This window comes from Megalobrama amblycephala, linkage group LG21 (genome assembly GCF_018812025.1).
Source record: "Megalobrama amblycephala isolate DHTTF-2021 linkage group LG21, ASM1881202v1, whole genome shotgun sequence".
Taxonomy (NCBI): Eukaryota; Metazoa; Chordata; class Actinopteri; order Cypriniformes; family Xenocyprididae; genus Megalobrama; species Megalobrama amblycephala.
In genome coordinates, this window is record NC_063064.1 from 21,032,706 (window position 1) to 21,054,362 (window position 21,657).

General features: G+C 36.8%; 3 protein-coding genes across 7 annotated transcripts in view; all 3 read left to right on the plus strand.

Moving 5' to 3' along the window:
- The window catches only part of inavab (innate immunity activator b), a 56,608-nt gene extending 50,211 nt beyond the window's left edge, over positions 1–6,397 (plus strand). For 2 of the 4 annotated variants that reach the window (XM_048171751.1, XM_048171752.1), the window contains 3 exons: positions 103–261; positions 1,799–2,546; positions 5,905–6,397. In XM_048171751.1, the coding sequence (XP_048027708.1) occupies positions 103–261; positions 1,799–2,546; positions 5,905–5,982 (985 nt within the window). In that variant the 3' untranslated portion in view covers positions 5,983–6,397. The remainder of the gene's footprint in view (positions 1–102; positions 262–1,798; positions 2,547–5,904) is intronic. The other 2 variants (XM_048171750.1, XM_048171749.1) reach the window with 1 other exon arrangement.
- Positions 6,398–7,031: 634 nt separating this feature from the next.
- Positions 7,032–14,252, plus strand: LOC125256118 (arginyl aminopeptidase (aminopeptidase B)). Of its 2 annotated transcripts, none has more exons than XM_048171747.1 (11): positions 7,032–7,582; positions 8,691–8,831; positions 9,681–9,832; positions 10,112–10,228; positions 10,825–11,060; positions 11,856–11,969; positions 12,086–12,198; positions 13,122–13,230; positions 13,367–13,591; positions 13,675–13,817; positions 13,932–14,252. In XM_048171747.1, the coding sequence occupies exons 1-11, from the start codon at positions 7,205–7,207 to the stop codon at positions 14,076–14,078; spliced, it is 1,875 nt and encodes a 624-aa protein (XP_048027704.1). In that variant the 5' UTR covers positions 7,032–7,204; the 3' UTR covers positions 14,079–14,252. The 2 variants fall into 2 exon arrangements, with proteins under 2 accessions (XP_048027704.1, XP_048027705.1); XM_048171748.1 differs by lacking the exon at positions 8,691–8,831 and adding an exon at positions 8,514–8,654 and having other exon boundaries at positions 7,034–7,582.
- A 333-nt stretch (positions 14,253–14,585) lies between these two features.
- On the plus strand, positions 14,586–21,475 carry LOC125256124 (NADH-cytochrome b5 reductase 3). Its single transcript, XM_048171760.1, has 9 exons — positions 14,586–14,716; positions 15,141–15,287; positions 15,387–15,459; positions 18,024–18,130; positions 18,210–18,339; positions 18,430–18,513; positions 18,593–18,678; positions 18,891–18,990; positions 20,695–21,475. Exons 1-9 carry the CDS (start codon positions 14,702–14,704, stop codon positions 20,865–20,867), a joined length of 915 nt encoding a protein of 304 aa, XP_048027717.1. The 5' UTR covers positions 14,586–14,701; the 3' UTR covers positions 20,868–21,475.
- Positions 21,476–21,657: the final 182 nt, after the last annotated feature.

The following is a 21,657-nucleotide window of genomic DNA, read 5'->3' on the forward strand; positions in this document are numbered from 1 at the left end:
GTTTTCAGTAGAACATGTAAAAACAGAACTACAGCTGTACTGTTTTGGTTTTGTCTTCGTATTTGTAAAAATAACTGCTTTTGTTTTTCTAATCATCTGTAGTAGTCCTGCTGTTACCCCCACCTTGCCTCCTCTGGAGGTTTGTCTTGTGGAGGCCGGGATACCACTACAAATACCCACCCATGCTGCCCTGAAACACACACAGTCCTGCAGCGCACCCTCCACTCCAGAGATGCACCTGCGCAGGAGACAATCCCTTAGGTCTGCTCGCAGTTTACTCACAAATCTCTTATATACATTACCGTTCAAAAGTTTGGGGTCGGTATGATTATGTAATGTGTTTGAAAGAAGTTTTTTATGCTTAGCAAGGCTGCAACGGTAATATTGTGAAATATTATTTTAATTTAAAATAACTTTTTGTTGTTGATGTTGTTTTTTCTATTTAAATATATTTTCTTAATTTAACTCCTGTGATGGCAAAGCTGAATTACTCCAGTCTTCAGTGTCACATGATCCTTCAGAAATCATCAGGCTTGTTCGAGATGCATCGGCGCTGTGCAGACCGATCGGCGTATAACATCAAACTACTGCGAGAGCGTTTGGAGAGCTTATGATTCCTTATGCTTTTGAATCGCTCTCGCGGTACTTTGATGTCATACACCGATCGGTCTGCGCAGCGCTGATGCATCTCGAACAAGCCTATAATGATATGCTGATTTGCTGTTAAAAAAACATTTCTTGTTATGAACAAATTTGTGCAGTTGTGGTGCTTAATATTTTTGTGGAAACCATCATAGATTTTTTAGGATTCTTTGATTAATATAATGTTTAAATGTTTCTTTACTGCCACTTTTGATCAATTTAATGCATTCTTGCTGAATAAAAGTTTTAGTTAAAGCTGCAGTTTGTAACTTTTTTTGGTTAAAAATGATCCAAAATAAATTTTTGAGCAAGTACATAACCAGCCAGTGTTCAAAACTATCTGCTTACCTTAGCCCGAATCACAATGGTAAGCTTGTAATAATGTTTTCTAAATAGAGTGGTACTGGTGAGTTTCCACAGGAAATTCGAGCGCCTTTGCGTCATTACGTCACATCTGTTTACATTATGAAGGAGTCCCAGCTAGGAGTCCCAGCTATATGTCATGTGATAATTTATAGCCTTTTCTCAAAGCAGCTGGAAAAATTAAACTTATCATTTTGATGGCGGATTGTATGTTATGACAAATTAACTTTAGAGAGTAGACTACAGAAATTGAAATCTACAGGTAACGTTAATACACACTATATACAAGTAGTTATGCAATGCTGATGTTGTTAACATTAACAATTTGAGAACAAATTATAACAGTAATAATAATTTGCACAGTTTGACGTGATCCGAGCTAAGCGATCGTTAGATTTAATCACCATTGGTAGCGCGATTTATTGTAATGCTTTTTTCTCAGTTGGTCAGAACAAAAGTGGCAGATTGTTAGTTACTTGTTCTGTGATTCTGAAGTACAGTATCCACCAGTGCAGTGACTGACAGCAAACATTAGGCTCATCCGTGCTGAGGAGCTGTGCCAATACACAACCCACGTAAAGATGATAATTCTGCAAATAACTGCAATTGCAGGTTTCAAACAGAGGTGGCGACAAAGAGGCAAAACTTACAGACTGCAGCTTTAAAAAAAAAACAAAAAATCGTACTGACCCCAAACTTTGGAACTGGAGTATACACTTCAGATCACATGTGTTTTATGGATATTATGGCCTTCTAAAATCTTGACAAATGTATTAATTTCTCATTTTAACAGATTTTCCAACACTGAACCTAACCCTTATGATCCCGAGCGGGAGCGTGGGCGCTCAAGGGGCCCCAGGAGACGGTTGACAGACTTTGGGGTGACGCCATCAGAATACTCCCCCATAAGATTGAATGTCGGAAACCATGTGTACTACTCTAGTTCTGAGGACAGCAACTCGGAGCACTCAGTGCAGTCCTACGCCAGCTCGCCCTGCCAGGAGTACCCTGGGGAACTTCCATGGCCCCACCAAACTCAGTATGGATACCATTATTCCAGCCTCGCTGATAGTCATGTACCACAAAGATGCTCCCCTACCCACTTCTACAAGAACCCTCAGTATCAGTCTTCACCTAGTTTTTCCAGAGAGTATGTGCAGGACGGATGGGGTCACCCCTTAGAAATGGACAGCGGAAGGTCGTACATAAGCCACCAGGCCCCTTCGCCTGTTTATTCTTCTAATGGCCACTACGAGTACTGCTGCAGTGAGGCTTTTCCTTCCCAGCAACGAAGTTGCAGGTTGTTACCCGCCCACGTGAAACTGTCACGGGCCCCTTCGCTAAGAGAGTATCCTCACCACCCTAGCAGGGGCCTGCCGCGGCAGGTGGTGTCGGAGGAGCTCAAATCATGGCATCAGCGCAGCCAACTCCGACCGCAATCACTGGATCGGAACAGGCAGGGCACGCTCCGCATCCGAAATGCACCTGGGCGAGAGTCCCCGCTTTCACTTTCCCAGCACCACAGGTTCCAGGAACAACAGGTAAATAGTCGTTCCTCACAGTCACTCAGAATAAATGGGCATAAAATGTATTGACCTGCAAAGAGAAAGGAAAAAATCCCCAAGTATGTAACTATCTTGGCTCTTTATGAAAAACAATACCGCTGTATCACCTTGCCATCATGTATCAATCTGTTGAGGGAGGAATTTCCAGAAAAAGCAGATCAGTTACACACTGCCCAGGCCTGTCTGTGGAACTGGGAAAGGTTCTCTTGATGCTCTGCTGCGTCAAAGTGAGATCACTACTGGATCTAGGTGTGGTGTTCAGCGGTGAAAGAGCTTTTGATTGGAATTAGTTTTGGGAATGGCACAATAGCAAACCGCACACAAATCATTGTCGTTTTGTTGTTTATGGTTGGCCAGAGACATTAGAATTTAGAACATAAATCAGCGCACACGACCGTTCAAAAGTTTGAGTCGGGAAGGTTCTATTGTTTTTGAAAAATGTTTCTTATGCTCACCAAGGCTGCATTTATTTGATCAAAAATACAGTAAAAAAAGTAATAATATGAAATATTATACAATTTAAAATAACTGTCCTCTGTTTTAATCTAATTTAAAATGTAATTTATTCCCGTGAAGGCAAAGCTGAATTTTCAGCATCATTACTCCAGTCTTCAGTGTCACATGATCCTTCAGAAATCATTCTAATATGCTGATTTGCTGCTAAAGAAACATTTCTTACTAATATCAATGTTGAAAACTTGTGCTGCTTAATATTTTTGTGGAAACTGATTTTTTTTTTTTTTTTTTGATGAGTAGAAATATCTCTGATATAGAAATCTTTTGTAACATTATAAATGTCTTTACTGCCAGTTTTGATCAATTGAATGCATCCATCCTCTGTGAATAAAGGTTTTAATTTCTTTTCTTTCTTTTTTAAATCTTTGAACTATAGTGCATATGAGTATGAGCAGTGTCTGTATTTTCGCTCATTCAAAAAATATTCCGATACTGCTCCATTTTGTGTATGACATATATTAATAAATAAAACAACTGCATGTCGACAAAAATTCACCCTTTTTTTTTAATGCTAATCGACTATTAGCAGTCAAAATGAAATAAAAGATGGAATTTTTTAAACGTTGGAAAAATGATCAAAAATACAAATGTACAAATTAAAATTAATGACAGAGCATGGTTGACGTCAGATTTCCTGTGCAATTTAATGTTGGGTAACATCACTCTCTCCTCTCATATAGGTAGTCTTTCAGGTTTCCCACGCTCATGGATAAATTGGAAAAATCAGGGAATTGTGAAATTATGCTTTCCCGAAAATGTCATGGGAGTTTACGGAATCAGTCATGGATATCTCTTTAGTGAATATGTGTTGTAGTCATGCTCAGCTCTTAACTATTTAGTTGATTAAACTGCTCTTTGTGAGTGAAATCTATGTAAAATCCTAAAAAATCTTCAATAATCACAAACAACTAGAACGATCATGGAAGTCGTTGCATGGGTACTATGATCTGTTCAAAATTTACCACAATTATATCATCATATTAACGCAGTACTCTCACAACTGTAGAGAAATTGCACAAACATGATTTCTCGTGGTATAAAAAGACCCATTTTGAAAATAACTTCAGTAGAGTGGTAACTGGGTGCAGATTGTCAAATGGAGCGAACTCGGATCAGGTTCCCCACACCAGTAAATTATCAAGCAGTGGGAAAACCCAGAGTGGAGTTAAAGCAGTGCGATTACATGCTTCATTACACACACATACTACAAATACTTCATCAGATGGATCATTTGCTTACTTTGAGTTTATTTGTATTGACACACACAGGTTTTCATTCCACTCAAAGCCTTTTCCCAATCCCCACGGTCATGAACTTTCCAACTAACACAACTATCTAGTGGGAAAACATGCAGTCAAGGTTGTTCTGCTGTTTATTTCCATTCAAGCTTATGGTGGCTAAAGTGTGTGAACTTGATATGTAGGTGAGCATTCCATTCCTCATGGACAAAAGCTTGATTGGACGGAAGGAAACGGTGATAGTGGCCCAGCCCATTAACTCCTTTATTTGTGTAGAAAAAGCCAGATAAGTTGTTTGGCCAATGCACCTCTACTCAATCTTTAGTATCCCCTCAAGCAGCGTTTTAATAGCTGGCATGTTCCCAGCTGAAAGCAATAGTTGTCTTTGTTAGCTTGTTTTTTTTCCCCCCTATTGCTAAACGTTGAATTTGATCGTACATAAGATGGCAATAATACACCAGTACACCTTGAGCATATGTTGTGGTGTCACTCATCAAACCACAGTCCATTGTTAAGGATACTTCCCAAAGACCTAATAATGTTCAGTCTAATCCATTACTAATTGAAGTACTTGTTGAGTGAAGTTCTCCATTACCATAAAATGTAATAAGGAGACTGAACTTCGAATTTATAAGACTGTGTTTGCCATTTAAACCAGTAGTATTGCTTCATGGCACATGAGTTGCGACACATCGTTTGAGAACCACTGATTTAAATCAATCCCAAAAACAAACTGTTTTTCAAACAAGAATGTGGGTGCCAGTGTTATTTTGGTGGGAGTCAGGTAATTTACACTACAGTGAAAAATGTGCAATCGGACACCTGGAGAATGCAGTGCACATGTACCAACAAGTCACAAAACAAATGATTGAAAAGTCCCTGTTGAATAAATTTAAGTTGGAAAATGAATGCCTTCAAGACACAAGTAAAGCAAGGAACCTTGAGTTGTACAGTGACACATATTCACTCATTTTGAAATTTACCAGAAACCACAGGAATCCAAAACCACAAACTTTCAGATGCATGATTTGGTTGGTTAATTTAGTCATTTGGTCTTTGATTGTCCTTCTGAAGTTATTTAAAGTGTTTTTGGGAATATCAGCACTGCCTGAGACACACATTTGCTTAATTCCTATATCATGTCATGCAATGATTTACAGAGTCATGTGTTTCAAATGCAGAGGCAGCTGGGGTTGTCCTGAAGACTACTACTCCAATATGTTATTATCCAAGGAGCTTTGAGAATAATAGTAGACTCTTTAGTTTATCCTGTCCTGTGAATATCTGCTTTAACACATATTTCAGAAAATACTGGGATAGAATGGGACAAAATTTTGCACATGCAATCTAAAACATTTCATAATGGTCTTATAAGGATACACCATGATTTAAGACCCAGCTGTTGTTTAACCCAGGCCAGATTTCTGACACGCCTTCAGTCAACACCACAGAGCTGCTGATTGTGCAGTCACACCCTAGTTTCATTTACTATTATTAAGGCAGTCAAGGGTTAGTAGAATGTTAAACCAATGCAAACAGATTTCCCTATGGACTGACCTCTTTTTGTTTTGCTCCCACAGGTATCCCAGAAACAGGTCATTCTGAGGACTCCAGATAGGTTGTATGAGGATGACTCTGAGGTTGCCAGCCAGGTGTGAATCCATGGACGCCCTTCTGACAAGTCATATTTATTCAATAATTTATTGGAGCTGATGGACTAAAGGATAGAGTTTTAACATTGATTAGAAACACACACACAGTAATATGTCTAGAAAGTCATGACTTTCTATGAAATGCCTTGTCCCAAAATATGACAATGAGTTTTACTGTGAAAGACAATTAAAAAGTATATATATTTTATAGATTTTTTATAGATTAACATACTTATGGATTTTTTTTTTTTTTTGTATGATGAAATAAAATCTAATTTGTTACTAAGTGTATTTTTATGTTTCTTGGTTTGTGTATGCTAATACTAAGATGAATAAAGTTTGTGATGATTAGCCTATGTTTGTGCATGATGAAATCAATCTTCGTTGTGATTTAAATAATTAATGGTTTGTATTACTCTTTTGTAAAGGTTCCTCTAAAAGCAAATGCAGATTTCCAGATGGTAAATGCTGATTAGTGTAATAAAAAAGTCATCTTTGTAATTTAGTAAAACGCCTCACCATTTTAGTGACATGATCTCAGCAACATTCATAAAAATCAAGAACTGGAGGGCAAACATAGCGTTTAATTATAAAGACAAACATTACATTTGATAGATCATTTGCCTGTATTGTTATTTCTTAAATAATGCAAAGAAATGCCGAAAATATCCATTAAAATATTGGAGGAAAACAATTCAGAATGCTAACGTTACTGAAGTGGTGCATAAACGGGCGGCAGCTGTCACGTGGCAACTGTTACTTTTTTCACCGCTCATATAGATGAGCCTATCACAGTGATTACTGGACTATCACTGATTACTGAATTATGAATTGTGAACGTTTTATAGAGATTGGTGGGGAGAATTTTGAGATACCAATCCTTAGAAGGAATATATTTAAAATACTGTACACTAATGTAAAAGAGACAAACAAAACAAAAATGAGGACAACACGTACTGAGATTTGAATGTGGCTCAAACGTCTGTCTCGCCAGCAAGATTTTTACGATTCATCTATTGGTCATCTGTCACGTGTTCATGACAAACAACACTGCGCTGCAGTAACGCAGGCAAGTGCTTTGTTAATTCAGTTCACATGCTGTACCTATCAGTGTTCAGCGCGCGGATTGTTTTACCACAGTTCACTTGTCATTTCTGAGTGAAAAAGCAGATTGACCGGTGTTGCTGTAGCCGTTGGAGCGACTGTTGTATATTTTTTTGCCTGGACAATGGATAAAACATTTACGCTGTATTCAGACAAAGCCGAAGATGTCGCTACCTCCTCTAGTTTCCGCCAATTTAAAATAGACCATTTTCATCTCGATATTAAAGTGGATTTTGAACAGAAAAGCATTTCAGGCACCGAAACAATACAGCTGCAGTGCATTCAGGATAGTCAGAGTGAGTTACAGCTAGATATTCATCCAACACTGTCCGTGCATGAAATCACATTCAGTCGTAATGCGCGTGACTGGACCAGAGCAGAATTTCTGATTCAGGACTTCACCAGTTATGGCACCACACTCGTTGTGAAGTTTCCCACGCCTTTCAACTCTGAAGACAAACTTCAGCTTGCAGTCAAATATACAGCTTCTGATGGACCAGGGGTAAGCAAGCAAAACTGTGCTTTTAATCATTTTTTGTTTCATAATAATTTCCATTTTGACAGTTCATGACAACCTGAGCTGAGCCTCAATGATCAAAACTGAAACTTGTTCACTTGTCATGAGACCTAGAAGGAAGAATACTTTGGTTTCTCTTTCTGAACCTATTCTTGCAGTCTTCCAGCCTTTATTCACTAACACTTGAAGCCTTCAGATGGTAAATTTCTTTAATTTATTGTTCAAGCAAGCTTGCATGCATCACTATGGTAGCTTGTTTCCCCCATGGAATGTAAACAAATAAACAGGTAATTGCGACTTTTTATCTCGCAAATCTGTTTCTCATAATTATGATAAAAAATAAGTCAGAATTATGAGTTGTAAACTCGGAATTGTGAAAGAAACTTGCAATTGCTAGGGGAAAAAACTCAGAATTTCAAGTTTATATCTCACAATTCTGAGAAAGGCAGAAGTGTGAGTTGTAAACTCGGAATTTTGAGTTGTAAACTCGGAATTTTGAGTTGTAAACTCGGAATTTTGAGTTGTAAACTCGGAATTGCAAGATATATACCTTCAACTGCAAGAAAAAAGTCAGAATTGAGGTAAAAATTTAAAAAATTTTAAATTGCAAGTTTATATCTCGCAATTCTGACTTTTTTCGCAATTCTGAGCTTATATCTCACCATTCTTTGAAAAAAGTCAGAATTTTGAGTTAAAAAGTTGCAATTTCCTTTTTAAATTGCAAGTTTATACCTCAATTCTGTGAAAGAAATTAAATTCTGAGGAAGTTAGAACTGCAAGATAAACTCACCTTTTTTCTCGTAATCGAGTTATCTACTCACAATTCTGAGAAAAATAGGAAGAATTGTGAAATAAAAAGTCACTACATTTGTTTTTTTATTCCGTGGCGGAAACAAGCTTCCATACTTCTCTGTAGATGTCATGGCTGGACCCAGTGCAGACGGCTGAGAAGACGCTTCCGTTCTTGTACACGTCTGGGTTCCCTGTCCTGAACCGCAGCCTGTTTCCCGGCTTCCATACTCCCATGACAAAGAGCACTTACTCGGCTGTTGTGCAGGTAATGTCTCACCGAACGCATGTATCTTCTTTTTAGGTGTGTTGGCTGGAACCAGAGCAGACTGCGGGAAAGCTCAAGCCTTATGTTTTTACTCAAGGCCAGGCTGTTCTCAATCGCTCCTTCTTCCCTTGCTTTGATACTCCAGCAGTCAAGAGCACCTACTCAGCAGCAGTTCAGGTGAGGCCATTGGGCCGGTCGAATATAGGGGTATAAAGAGGAATCAGGATATGGTGATTGGATTGCAAAAATTGGGTTCTTATTTTTTATTTATAATTTTTTTATGCATGTTTTTGTGTGGCATAAAACAATTAGGCTATATAATATACTTCATTTAAAAAAAAAAAAAAAAAGAAATTATTAGTTTTATTCATCAAGGATGCATTAAGTTGATCAAAAGTGACAGTAAAAACATTTATAATTTACAAAAGTTTTCTATTTCAAATAAATGCTGTTATTGTGAACTTTGTATTGATCAAAAAATCCTGAAAATGGTTTCCACAAAAATACTCTTTTTAACAATAAGAAATGTTTCTTGTGCAAATTAGCATATTAGAATGATTTCTGAAGGATCATGTGACACTGAAGACTGGAGTAATGATGCTGAAAATTCAGCTTTGCCATAATAGGAATACATTTTAAAATATTTTAAAATAGTTATTATAAATTGTAGTAATTTTTCACAATATTACTGTTTTTACTGTATTTTTAATTAAATAAATCCAGCTTTTGGTGAGGATATAATCTTTCAAAAACATTAAAACATTTTACCGACCCCAAACTTTCGAATAGTAGTGTATAAATGATTAATATAAAATGATATACCTACTGGGCAAAAGCATCTTCTTTAGTGTATATATATATAGTGTATGTAGGTTCCCAAGGGAAAAAAATGCACAAGAATAATCAGATCTGGGTTTTCTTTAGCCTACATGATGAGGCTTAGAGCTCATTTCTTATCATTGCCCTTTGAACTGTCTCATAAACACAGTAGCTTCTTACTTTGACGGTCCTCCCTCTTCTTATCAGGTGCCTGATGGCTTCACAGCAGTTATGAGCGCTAGTAAATGGGAGCAGAGGAAAGCAGACAGCGCTTTCCTGTTCACTATGGAGCATCCCATTCCCGCTTACCTGGTAGCACTGGCAGTAGGGGACCTGCAGTCTGCTGAGGTGGGACCCAGGTAAAAACATCCCAGATCCTTTACCACAAAGGGCTCATATCACAAGGAATAAAGTCCTTGTTACTCTTCTGAGGTAAGAGTTCATTGTGCTATAAAAACATACTGTAACTTTCTCCCCCCAAAAAAGATCTATTGAAACTAAGCTGCAGTGGTTGAATGGTTTTGGTGCAAAAAAACTTCACTAACATTATAAGTAGACCCTATTATAAAGTAAACATTTAAATAATAATAATTATTATTGTAGTAATAAACATTTCTGATTTTTAACACCGTTTTCAGGACGCGTGTTTGGACCGAGCCTTGTTTACTGCAGGCAGCCAAGCAAGAGTATGATAATGTGATCGAAGAGTTCCTGTCTGTGGGAGAGAAACTGTTTGGACCCTATGTTTGGGGAAGGTGGGAGATGCTTTTTTGAATACCTTCCTAACAGAGTGGATGATGTATTTTTGTAGGCCAACCTGTAAGTTAGCATCACCCTGGAAAAAATAGGATTTTCCAGGCTTATGATTCTTACACGTTTTCTTCATTGGGATAATCTTCACAAATACAACCTTTTATGAATTTTGAAGTGAAAATACAATCAACAGAAGTCAAAAGCTAAACGTTTAATGTCTTCGACAACCTTTGTAGTCCCATTTGGCCACTTGTTAGCAACTGCCTTTTACAAGACGAGCAAAAGCTTTAAAAAAAAATCACAAGAGATTATTACTGATGTATTTTATATTGTAGAATAAAATGTGAAAATATATTGAGCTTGTGTTCATCACAGACCTTATTTTAAGCGTTTAACCAAAAACCCATTCAAAAAACCCATCGCCTTCAGGACAATGGAACCGGAACTGCTAAAATGCTAACTCATTTCCAGGTTTTGGCTTACAAAAATACATCATATTCTGATGGATCTAAAGTGGCTTTATACAATCTGAAGAGAACCTTTATTACATAAACTATATTACAATAGATGTGTGTCTTTATTTATTGTATTTGTCTAGATATGATGTGCTGTTCATGCCTCCATCCTTCCCTTTCGGTGGGATGGAGAACCCCTGCCTGACCTTTGTCACACCCTGTCTGCTGGCCGGCGATCGCTCTCTTGCTGATGTCATTGTACACGAGATCTGCCACAGCTGGTTTGGGAACCTCGTCACCAACGCCACCTGGGGCGATTTCTGGCTGAACGAGGGCTTCACGATGTACGCTCAACGTAGAGTTTGCAGGGAGCTGTATGGTATGCTTTACATTACTTGACCCTTAAAGGGATAGTTCACCCAAAAATGAAAATTTGATGTTTATCTGCTTACCCCCAGCGCATCCAAGATGTAGGTGACATTTTTTCTTCAGTCGAACACAAATGATGATTTTTAGCTGCAACCGCTGCCGTCTGTCAGTCGTATAATGGCAGTAGATGGGAACTTCATCTATAAGAGTAAATAAACCTTGCTTAGACAAATCCAAATTAAACCCTGCAGCTTGTGACGACACATTGATGTCCTAAGACACGAAACGATCGGTTTGTGTGAGAAACCGAACAGTATTTATATCTCTGACAACGGAAGTGATGTCTCGCGCATATACTTCAATGAGTGTCAGACATCACTGCCGCTGTCAGAGCGCAATCAGACATCACTAAAGGAGTCATGAACGGAGTTGGACATAGTGGTGTTTTCGAGGTAAAAAATGATATAAATACTGTTCGGTTTCTCACACAAACCGATGGTTTCGTGTCTTAGGACATCAATGTGTCGTCACGAGCCGCAGGGTTTAATTTGGATTTGTCTAAGCAACCTTTATTTACTCTTATAGATTAAGTTCCCATCTACTGCAATTATTTGACTGACAGACGGCAGCGGTTGCAGCTAAAAATCATCATTTGTGTTCGACTGAAGAAAAAATGTCACCTACATCTTGGATGCGTTGGGGGTAAGCAGATAAACATCAAATTTTCATTTTTGGGTGAACTATCCCTTTAATTGAAGTGTTTCACAAATACAGAGTTTATTAAAAGGTGCCATTTCATTCGCAGGAGAGGCTTATACATGTCTGGAGGCGGCGACTGGTAAAGCTCTTCTACGTCAGCACATGGACAACACTGGAGAGGACCATCCTCTCAATAAACTACGGGTTAAGATCGAACCAGGTACCACTAGTTTATTGTCTATTTAATTTGATGTTGTAAGTAGGAACTACTTGGTCATTATTTATTGCAAGTTGTGAAGAATTGGTTGTAACTGCCTCCATGTCTCTTCTACACAGGTGTCGATCCTGATGATACCTATAATGAAACGCCCTATGAGAAAGGCTTCTGCTTTGTTTCCTACCTGGCCCACCTCACAGGAGATCAGTCACGCTTTGATGCATTCCTCAAGGTTACCAGAACAATAAGCCTACAGAAACTATTCTTAATAAATAATAATAATAATAATAATAAATAAATAATATACACTACTGTTTGAAAGTTTGGGTTCAGTAACATTTTTAAATGTTAAGTCTCTTATACTTTCCAAGGCTGCTTTTTTTAAAATAAAAAATACAGTAAAAACAATTATTGTGAAATATTATTAAAATATAAAATAACTGTTTTCAGTTTTAATATTTTTAACCTGTAATTTATTCCTGTAATGGCAAACCTGAATTATCAGCAGCCATTATTCTGGTCTTCAGTGTATTGTTATTTTATTTATATACTATTTTAGTTTTTGTTCATATTTTAAATTTTTTATATTTTCAGTTTAATTTTAGTAATTTTGTCATTTGTATTAGTTTTTGCTCTTTTTAAATATTTCTACTTATGTTTAATTTTTTTATCAGATTTAGCTTTAGTTTTTATTTATTAGTAATTAAGTAATTTTAGTGCTTCAACAAGGAAGGCATTTCTAATTTTCATTTTGTTGAAGTTTATCATCTATTCATTTTATTATAGCTTTATTTCAATTAATAAAAAATATTATAATAGTTTTAGTTACCAATAGAAATCATTAGAAAGGATCATTAATCATTTGGTGCTCAAGAAATATTTCTTACTAAAAATGTTGAAAATAGTTGTTCTGCTTAATATTTTTGTGGAAACCATGATACATTTTTTTCTGGATTCTCTGATTAATAGAAAGTTCTAAAGAACAGCATTTATTTGAAATGGATTTTTTGTAACACTGTTAAAAATCTTTTTATTTAATGCGTCCTTGTTAAATAAAAGTAGTCATTTCTTTTAAAAAAAATCTTACGGACCCCAAACTATATATATAAATGAAAATATGTACATATGATAAAACAGCAATTGTGTCTCTTCAAGGCTTATGTGGAAAAGTTCAAGTTCAGAAGTGTGTTGGCGGAGGATACATTGGAGTTCTACCTGGAGTATTTCCCAGACCTGAAAGAGAAGAATGTCCACAAAATTGAGGGTGTGGAAAAATACCATTTGAAGCATTTCTTTGTTATAAAATCACAAAGGATAGTCTAATTTTTTTTTTTTTTTTTTACTTTTTTGGGCAAACAGCTTTTTGTCATCAGCTTTTATCTTCTCATGTGCTTTGCTAGGTCTGGATTTTGACAGCTGGCTCAATGTGCCTGGTTGGCCTCCATATGTCCCTGATCTCTCTGCTGGTCAGACACTGATGAAACCAGCAGAGCTGTTAGCTGAAATGTGGGTTAACCATAACCTGGACTTGGAATCCATCAGCCAAACTGATATAAAACCATGGAAGACTTACCAAACTGTCTACTTCTTGGACAAGATCATTGAGAAGTCACCCCTTCCAGATGGTGCAAATAACTCATTGTGTTTTTGAGAACTTTTAAGTATTTTAAGTAGATTGTAAAATAAATAAGCATTCCCATATTAACAGGTAACATAAAGAAACTAGAGGAGTGCTACTCGCATATTACTGAGTCCAACAATGCCGAGCTGAAATTGCGATGGGCCCAGATTGTTGCGAAGAACCAGCATAAACCAGGATTCCAACATATTCGCAATTTCCTCACGAGCCAGGTTAGAATCTGTACATTTTTATAATTCATTCAGCTCTTTGGACTAATAAATGGATCAATTGTATGAATAGAGATAGATTTAGCTTATTTTAAAAGATTGACTTTTTACTTACAGGGGAAACAGAAGTACACACTACCTGTTTATCGGGCCCTTTGGAATGGATCAGAAGAGACAAAGGCTCTGGCAATGGAGATATTTTCAGAGACTTCGAATCAGCTTCACATCAATGTCCGCAATTATGTTAAAAAGATAATGGCTTGAGCATAAATTAATATATAAGGGAAACCAATGTATGCATCCTAAAACCTCAAAAGGACTCTGTTGATGATGATGGTGATTTGAGCACATAATCTGTATTTGTCAGGAAATGGCCTGCACTTTTTTGAATTAGTGAATTTTATATATACATTTAATGAATAAATTACCTTAAATTTCTGTGCATTGAATTACTTCCACTTTTTTACATTTTAAATTGTTTTACATTTTTATAAACAAATAAATTACATTTCTAGACGAACAAAAAAAATTGAAGGACATTAATTATTTGCACTTTATTTTCGAACATATTTAATTTTCCAAATAAAGTGATGTAAATTTCTGAACAAATTGAGATTTAAGGACTTTTATTTTCCGTCTGGTTTTATGTGTTTCCGGCTGCTGAGTGACTCGCCGACAACAGACATTAGATAGTGTTGTAATGAGGATGGGATTACGCAGAACGGAATGCGTTCTAAGAAACGTTTTGCTATGCGCATTAACTGCGCAGCGTTGTTTGCCTCCAACACCGAGCTCTACGCCTGCGTATTCATGGGTGTGTCGACGAACGTTTAGTCTGCAGGTTTGTTCTGACTGAATCTCCTTGTAGAAGTAGATCATCACTCGTCATGAGTTACTTCATGGTAAGTCACAAACGTTTGGATAAGTATACTAAATAAGTATACTAAAGATTATTTACTACCATTTAGAGGACATACGTCGTGCCAAGTTACTGCTTTGGAATCCCACCAAGTTTGTTTCGCATAACATTGCTGCTTATCAGCACCCAGCATAATGACTAGTCATGCCACACAATTGAAGATGTGCTATTCATTCATTTGCATTTAAATTACAGTTTTCAGTAGGAAACAATCAGCAGACAGTTCGTCTAGAAATGGGATACCAAAGCAGAAACGTCAGAGTTTATTCTTGGAAATGCAGATGATTCATTGATGCATAACACACTTATGTTGTATATAGCGAAAAAACCAATGAATGCATTTTAGCTGTTATTTATAATTTGTTATTTTCTGTTACCTTGTTAATATGCACTAATCTGTATTTTAGTCCACTACAGTAGCAGTGACAGTTGGAGTGGTGCTGGTCTCAACAGCAGGTCTGCTGGGTTATTATTACTTTAACAGGAAAAGGAAACCACAGATTACACTGATTGATCCCTCTGAAAAATACAAATTGAGACTAGTAGACAAAGAGGTATTTGCCCTGTCTCTTTATTTCCATGTGATATAATTTATATCTGTGGTGCTGACAAGATGCTGTTGACAAAATAATAAATTAACTCTATTCCTACAGATCATAAGTCATGATACCCGCAGGTTTCGGTTCGCCTTGCCTAGCCCAGAGCATGTTTTGGGATTACCAGTAGGTAAGAAGTCTTTAATAGGACTCTGGTATTGACTGTGAGTGGGTGGTGGGTCGGTTGTTTCTCTGCTGCTAATACAAAGGTTGCAGGTTTTGGTCTGAAGCGTGCTGAAATCCCACACCTGTCCCATCATGTAGACTGGGTTAAGCTGCTTTGGATAAGAACTGTGTGTTAAATGATAAATGAGTTGAAAAGCAGCTTGTTTACACATGCACATTTGCTTGAGAGTAATCAGGATGATGTTTAGACCTGGCATTAGTGGACTGCGCTAAATATAGGTGTAAATGGGGTACAAGAATTGGCGTGATCCGGTTAGAAACACAAACATGCCGTAAAGGACCACCTACATGCATTTCAATCAACCTTTACACTAAAGTGAGTTTTTCATTTATGTGGTTTTCTTCAGTATTCCAGGATTAATTCCATGACACTTATCATGTGATGTATGCACATTCAGAGTTAAAGGTGCTGAAGAGGATGTTTTGTTTTATACATTTTTGCAATATTACTTGAAACTGTCTTTACTAACTGATAAAAGACTATTTATTAGATGCACTAAAAGGAATAATATTAATATACATCATCTGTGCACGAGGTAGGGCCTTAAAAACATCAGCCAATCGTTTATGCGATCATCGCGTAAACGATTGGCCCTCTGGCTTGTCAATCACTGCCATTACGTTCCTTGTGAAAGACGTGCGCGGATTGGCCCTCTGGCTTGTCAATCACTGCCATGACGTTCCTTGTGAGAGACGAGCGCGGCTGCGCGCTCCAGTAACTTTCCACACTCCACAGGCGCCGCATGCAATATTTTTGTCAGGAGACAGGAGTAACAACTGCAGATTATGAGTTACCTGCGGTGAGTCCGACATAATGAATCTACTAACACGACACAGCAAATGCCGGTGGTAAACACTCGTGTTCCAATACTCGTGCACGAGTTTTGGGAGGCGTTCCCTCGAAATGAACTGTGAAGGAGGGGGGTTGTTCTTACGCATGCGCTCATTTCAAAAACTCACTAACGGTCTTTGGTTTCTCAGTCGACGAAAAGATCCTCTTTAGCATCTTTAATACTTTAAAGGGTTAGATCACCCTAAAATGAAATTTGTCATTTATTACTCACCCTCATGTTGTTTCAAACCCGTAAGACCTTCGTTCATCTTCATTCATGTTATGAAGTGACAAGAATGCTTTTTGTGTGCTTATTATTTTAAAATTTTTAATATATTTTTATTATTATATATTATTATCAATGTTGAGAAGAGTTGTGCTAATTTATATTTTTGTTGAAACAGGAACATAAATGTCTGTACTGTCCATTTTGATCAATTTAATGCTTTCTTGCTGAAAAAAAAGTTTAAATTTCTTTTTAAAAATACAATTATTAAAGGGTTAGTTCACCCAAAAATTTAATTTCTGTCATTAATTACTCACCCTCATGTTGTTCAAACCTGTAAGACCTTCGTTCATCTTCGGGAACACAAATTAAGATATTTTTGATGAAATCTGACAGCTTTCTGGTCTCCGATAGACTGCACGTTATTACCTCTTTCAAGACCCAGAAAGGTAGTAAAGACATCGTTAAAATAGTTCATGTGACTACAGTGGTTCAACTTTAATTTTATGAAGCGGTGAGAATACATTTTGTGTGCAAAAATAACAAGTTTATTCAACAATTTATACTCTTCCGTGTCAGTCTCTTACGCTGTTCACGTAGTAAACACAGTGCAGCGCTTCCGGGTTCTACATCAGAATGCAGAAGGAAGAAATTGTTGAATTAAGTCGTTATTTTTGTTTTGTTTTTGCACACACAATGTATTCTCCCCGCTTCATAAAATTAAAGTTGAACCACTGTAGTCACATGAACTATTTTAACGATGTCTTTACTACCTTTCTGGGTCTTGAAAGAGGTAATAACGTGCAGTCTATCGGAGACCAGAAAGCTCTCAGATTTCATCAAAAATATCTTAATTTGTGTTCCGAAGATGAACGAAGGTTTGAACAACATGAGGGTGAGTAATTAATGACAGAAATTAAATTTTTGGGTGAACTTACCCTTTAATAATTGTATTTTTAAAAATAAACTTAAATTTTTTTCAGCAAGAAAGCATTAAATTGATCAAAATGGACAGTACAGACATTTATAATGTTACCGTTTCAACAAAAATATAAATTAGCACAACTCTTCTCAAGATTGATAATAATATATAATAATTAAAATATATAATAAATGTTAAAATAATAAGAAATGTTTCTTGAGCACCAAATCAGCATATTAGAATGATTTCTGATTGATCATGTGACACTGAAGACTGGAGTAATGATGCTGAAAATGACCTTTTTGCAGTTAAACATGCATTAACATACTGACATAGCATGTTATGTATGTAGTCATGACCCATTTGAGACACGTTGACATATGTAAACAGTAGTTTGTCTCCAATTGTGATCTGATCATCTGATACGGATGTTCATACCTGGTGTAAACAGGAACTTGATGGGCAGACTGGGGTGTGTATCGACTATTAATAGTAAATCTCCTTTTCTCCCTGTCTTTCTGTCTTAAGGCAAGCATGTTTATCTCTCTGCCAGGATTGATGGGAATTTGATTGTGCGTCCTTACACACCAGTGTCCAGTGATGATGACAAAGGATTCGTTGACCTAGTTGTGAAGGTTCTCTTTGTCTATATTTCTTGTAAAAGCCTTTGGGGTTTTAATTATTATTATAGAGCTGACATATTTTCCTCTGCAGATTTATTTTAAGAATGTGCACCCAAAGTTCCCCGAAGGGGGAAAGATGTCCCAGTACCTGGAGAGTTTGAGGATCGGAGATGTGATTGACTTCAGAGGACCAGGAGGTTTGCTGGAGTACAAAGGGGAAGGTCTGACAGCATATTTACTATCAATATTTGACCTGAATTTAGATGGATGTATTTACAGTCACACCTTACACCTACATCTCCACCCAACAGGTCAGTTCGCTATACAGGCCGATAAGAAGGCCCCTGCCGAGACCAAGACTGTAAAAACATTGGGTCTTATCTCTGGAGGAACAGGTACAACGTCTTTCTCCTCATTTCTAGTCATAATGAAGCCGTATGATCACTAAAATCATTTGCCCTTCTCCTTGTGTAGGCATTACACCAATGTTGCAGCTGATTCGTGACATTATCAAGAACCCAAGTGACACAACTACATGCAGCCTGCTCTTTGCCAACCAGGTTGGTGTTCCATTAAAGTGACGTAATTAAAGGGATAGTTCTGAATTTATAATGACAGGATTTTCATTTTTGGGTGAACTCTCTCTTTAAGAGTTTGATGGAATGTTTTGTACATACAGTAAACAAAATATTACATAAAAAATGATGTTCAAAGAGTTTCAACTTCTTAGCAAGTATAAACTGAATCTGTTTACCTCTCATCTGCCTTCCAGACTGAGAAGGACATTCTGCTGAAGGATGAGCTGGAGGAGATTCAGGCGAGGCATCCAGATCGCTTCAAACTCTGGTTCACGGTGGACAGAGCTCCTGAAGGTATGAGACTTTAGTTTATACAAGACCTACAAGATGGTAAAGCTTGATTTACAGTACATTTCAAAGGTTTGGGGTCTGTAAGATTTTTTTATGTTTCTAAAAGAAGTCTCATGATCACCAAAGCTGCATTTATTTGATTTAAAATACAGTAATATTGTGAATTTAAAGTAGCTGTTTTATGTTTTAATCTGTTTTAAAAATCTGTTTAAACATTTTTTATTATCAGTGTTGAAAACAGTTGAAATAATCATACTTTTTTCAGAATTCTTCAAAAATTAAAATTGTATTTACTGTCACTTTTGATCAATTTAACGCATTCTTGCTGAATGAAACTCCAAACTTTTGAACAGTAGTGTACAGTATGTGGGTCAAAGAAATGATTTTGTTTTGTCTGGACCTATGAACTTATTTACAAATACATTAAAAATTCAATTTATACACACAATGACTTGAATAAACTGAGTATGTTTTTAATCTCTCAATTAAAATTCATTTTGATATTTCATTTGGGTCATAAGGTCAAAAATGTGAGGGTGATACAACTGTCCTGATGAAATAAAATATATGTGGACTTTTTATAGCAAGGCAAAAGGTTCAGCTTGTACAATGTCATGTGGTGTGACTCGGACAAAAAACGTAATGATATTTAAGAATTAATCATTTTGTAATTTAATATTTGTACCAAAAAACTAAATAATAATTTTACGTTATATAATATTTTTTTTTTAGTAAATAATGTACACTCACATGCATTCATTGTGTAAGGAGAATGTTATTACATTTCACTTGGTTACACCACATGACATTTTAATTTCTTTAAAGGGATAGTTCACCCAAAAATGAAAATTTGATGTTTATCTGCTTACCCCCAGAGCATCCAAGATGTAGGTGACTTTGTTTCTTCAGTAGAACACAAATAATGATTTTTAACTCCAACCGTTGCCGTCTGTCAGTCAAATAATGTGAGTGGATGGGAACTTCTACTATAAAAGTAAATAAAACTTGCATAGACAAGTCCAAATTAAACCCTGCGGCTCGTGACGACACATTGATGTCCTAAGACACGAAACGATCGGTTTGTGCGAGAAACCGAATAGTATTTATATAATTTTTTTACCTCTAAAACACACTATGTCCAACTGCGTTCAGCACTCGGTTAGTGAGGTCTGATCGCGCTCTGACCGCGGCAGTGATGTCTCGCGTGTATACTTCAATGAGTGCCAGACATCACTTCCGTTCTCAGAGCGTGATCAGACCTCACTAACCGAGTGCTGTGTCTTAGGACATCAATGTGTCGTCACGAGCCGCAGGGTTTAATTTGGACTTGTCTATGCAAGTTTTATTTACTCTTATAGTAGAAGTTCCCATCCACTCGCATTATTTGACTGACAGACGGCAACGGTTGGAGTTAAAAATCATCATTTGTGTTCTACTGAAGAAACAAAGTCACCTACATCTTGGATGCGCTGGGGGTAAGCAGATAAACATCAAATTTTCATTTTTGGGTGAACTATCCCTTTAAATTTAAACTTAAAATTTCTTTATAATGACATAAAAGTTTTTCAAACCATACGAAACCAATGTGAACACAAAGAGTACAATTTTTAAGAACATGGGATGTATTTTAGACTAGATTTTTCATATATTATTTATTTATCATAATTAGTCTTCCTTTGAAGTGTACCTGTATTTACTTGTCTGCAGATTGGGAGTACAGTCAGGGCTTCATCAATGCTGAGATGATTCAGGAGCACCTGCCTCCACCCAATGACGACTCTATGATCCTCATGTGCGGTCCACCTCCCATGATCCAGTTTGCCTGTAATCCCAACCTGGACAAACTCGGCTACCGGCAGAGCCAACGCTTCGTCTATTAGACCGTTCTCGGCGTTCAAGGCCCAGACCACTAAATACTCCAAAGATACAGACACTGAGTTGCACACAATTGTGTTTAAGCAAATATGACATTTCAAATCTGCTCTTATATAGCAAATTACCCTGTTATGGACAGTATATAATACATATTAAATGTTTAAATGCTAGTCTGTCCAGGCGTAATTGATTCTTCATATTAAAAGCCCTTAATTATATAACATGATACGACGATCTGCTGTCTCCTCAGGCTTTATATTCACCATTGTGGTTTGATGTGCTCTGAAAGCTCACAATAAGATGCTGAAACTAGGAGGAAAAAAACAATCTAATGCACTTGAAAAGGCACCAGTGTGTTAAGACACCTGCTTGCTGAATTTAATGCTGAATATTATATTTATGTGCCTATGTGACTGACATTCATATTTGGTGTATGTGCACATTGTTATGAGATGCATTTGCTGTCACTGAAGTCTTTTTGTATGCATGCTGCACTCCATATGTTTATCTGTTGTGTTAACCTTAAACCTTAAAAAGCAATGCAATTATTTTATACGAAATGCACTAAAGGAACACAACTAGGAAATGCTTATTAAAGTGTTTTCACTGGCAACTTTTGTTTTTAATTTCTTCCCCCCCCAACGTTACATTTTTTTTTTGTCTATGTTTTGATTGTGGGATGCTCACTTTTGCTTTGACTGAGATTATAAAGACTGCCACGGATAAGGATTTGGGATTATAGGAGATTGCCAGCTAAGGCCAGCTGGTTTAACACAAAAATTCTCCATCTCCGTT

Bases quoted from the DNA above. Each gene is read 5' to 3' on its own strand.
- LOC125256124 (XM_048171760.1), top strand. The intron at 15,460-18,023 runs GTAAGAAGTCTT...TTCTGTCTTAAG, and splicing joins TGTTTTGGGATTACCAGTAG to GCAAGCATGTTTATCTCTCT. The intron at 18,131-18,209 runs GTTCTCTTTGTC...TTTCCTCTGCAG, and splicing joins TCGTTGACCTAGTTGTGAAG to ATTTATTTTAAGAATGTGCA.
- LOC125256118 (XM_048171747.1), top strand. From the start codon at position 7,205: ATGGATAAAACATTTACGCTGTATTCAGACAAAGCCGAAGATGTCGCT. The intron at 11,061-11,855 runs GTATGCTTTACA...TTTCATTCGCAG, and splicing joins AGTTTGCAGGGAGCTGTATG to GAGAGGCTTATACATGTCTG. The intron at 12,199-13,121 runs GTTACCAGAACA...TGTCTCTTCAAG, and splicing joins GCTTTGATGCATTCCTCAAG to GCTTATGTGGAAAAGTTCAA.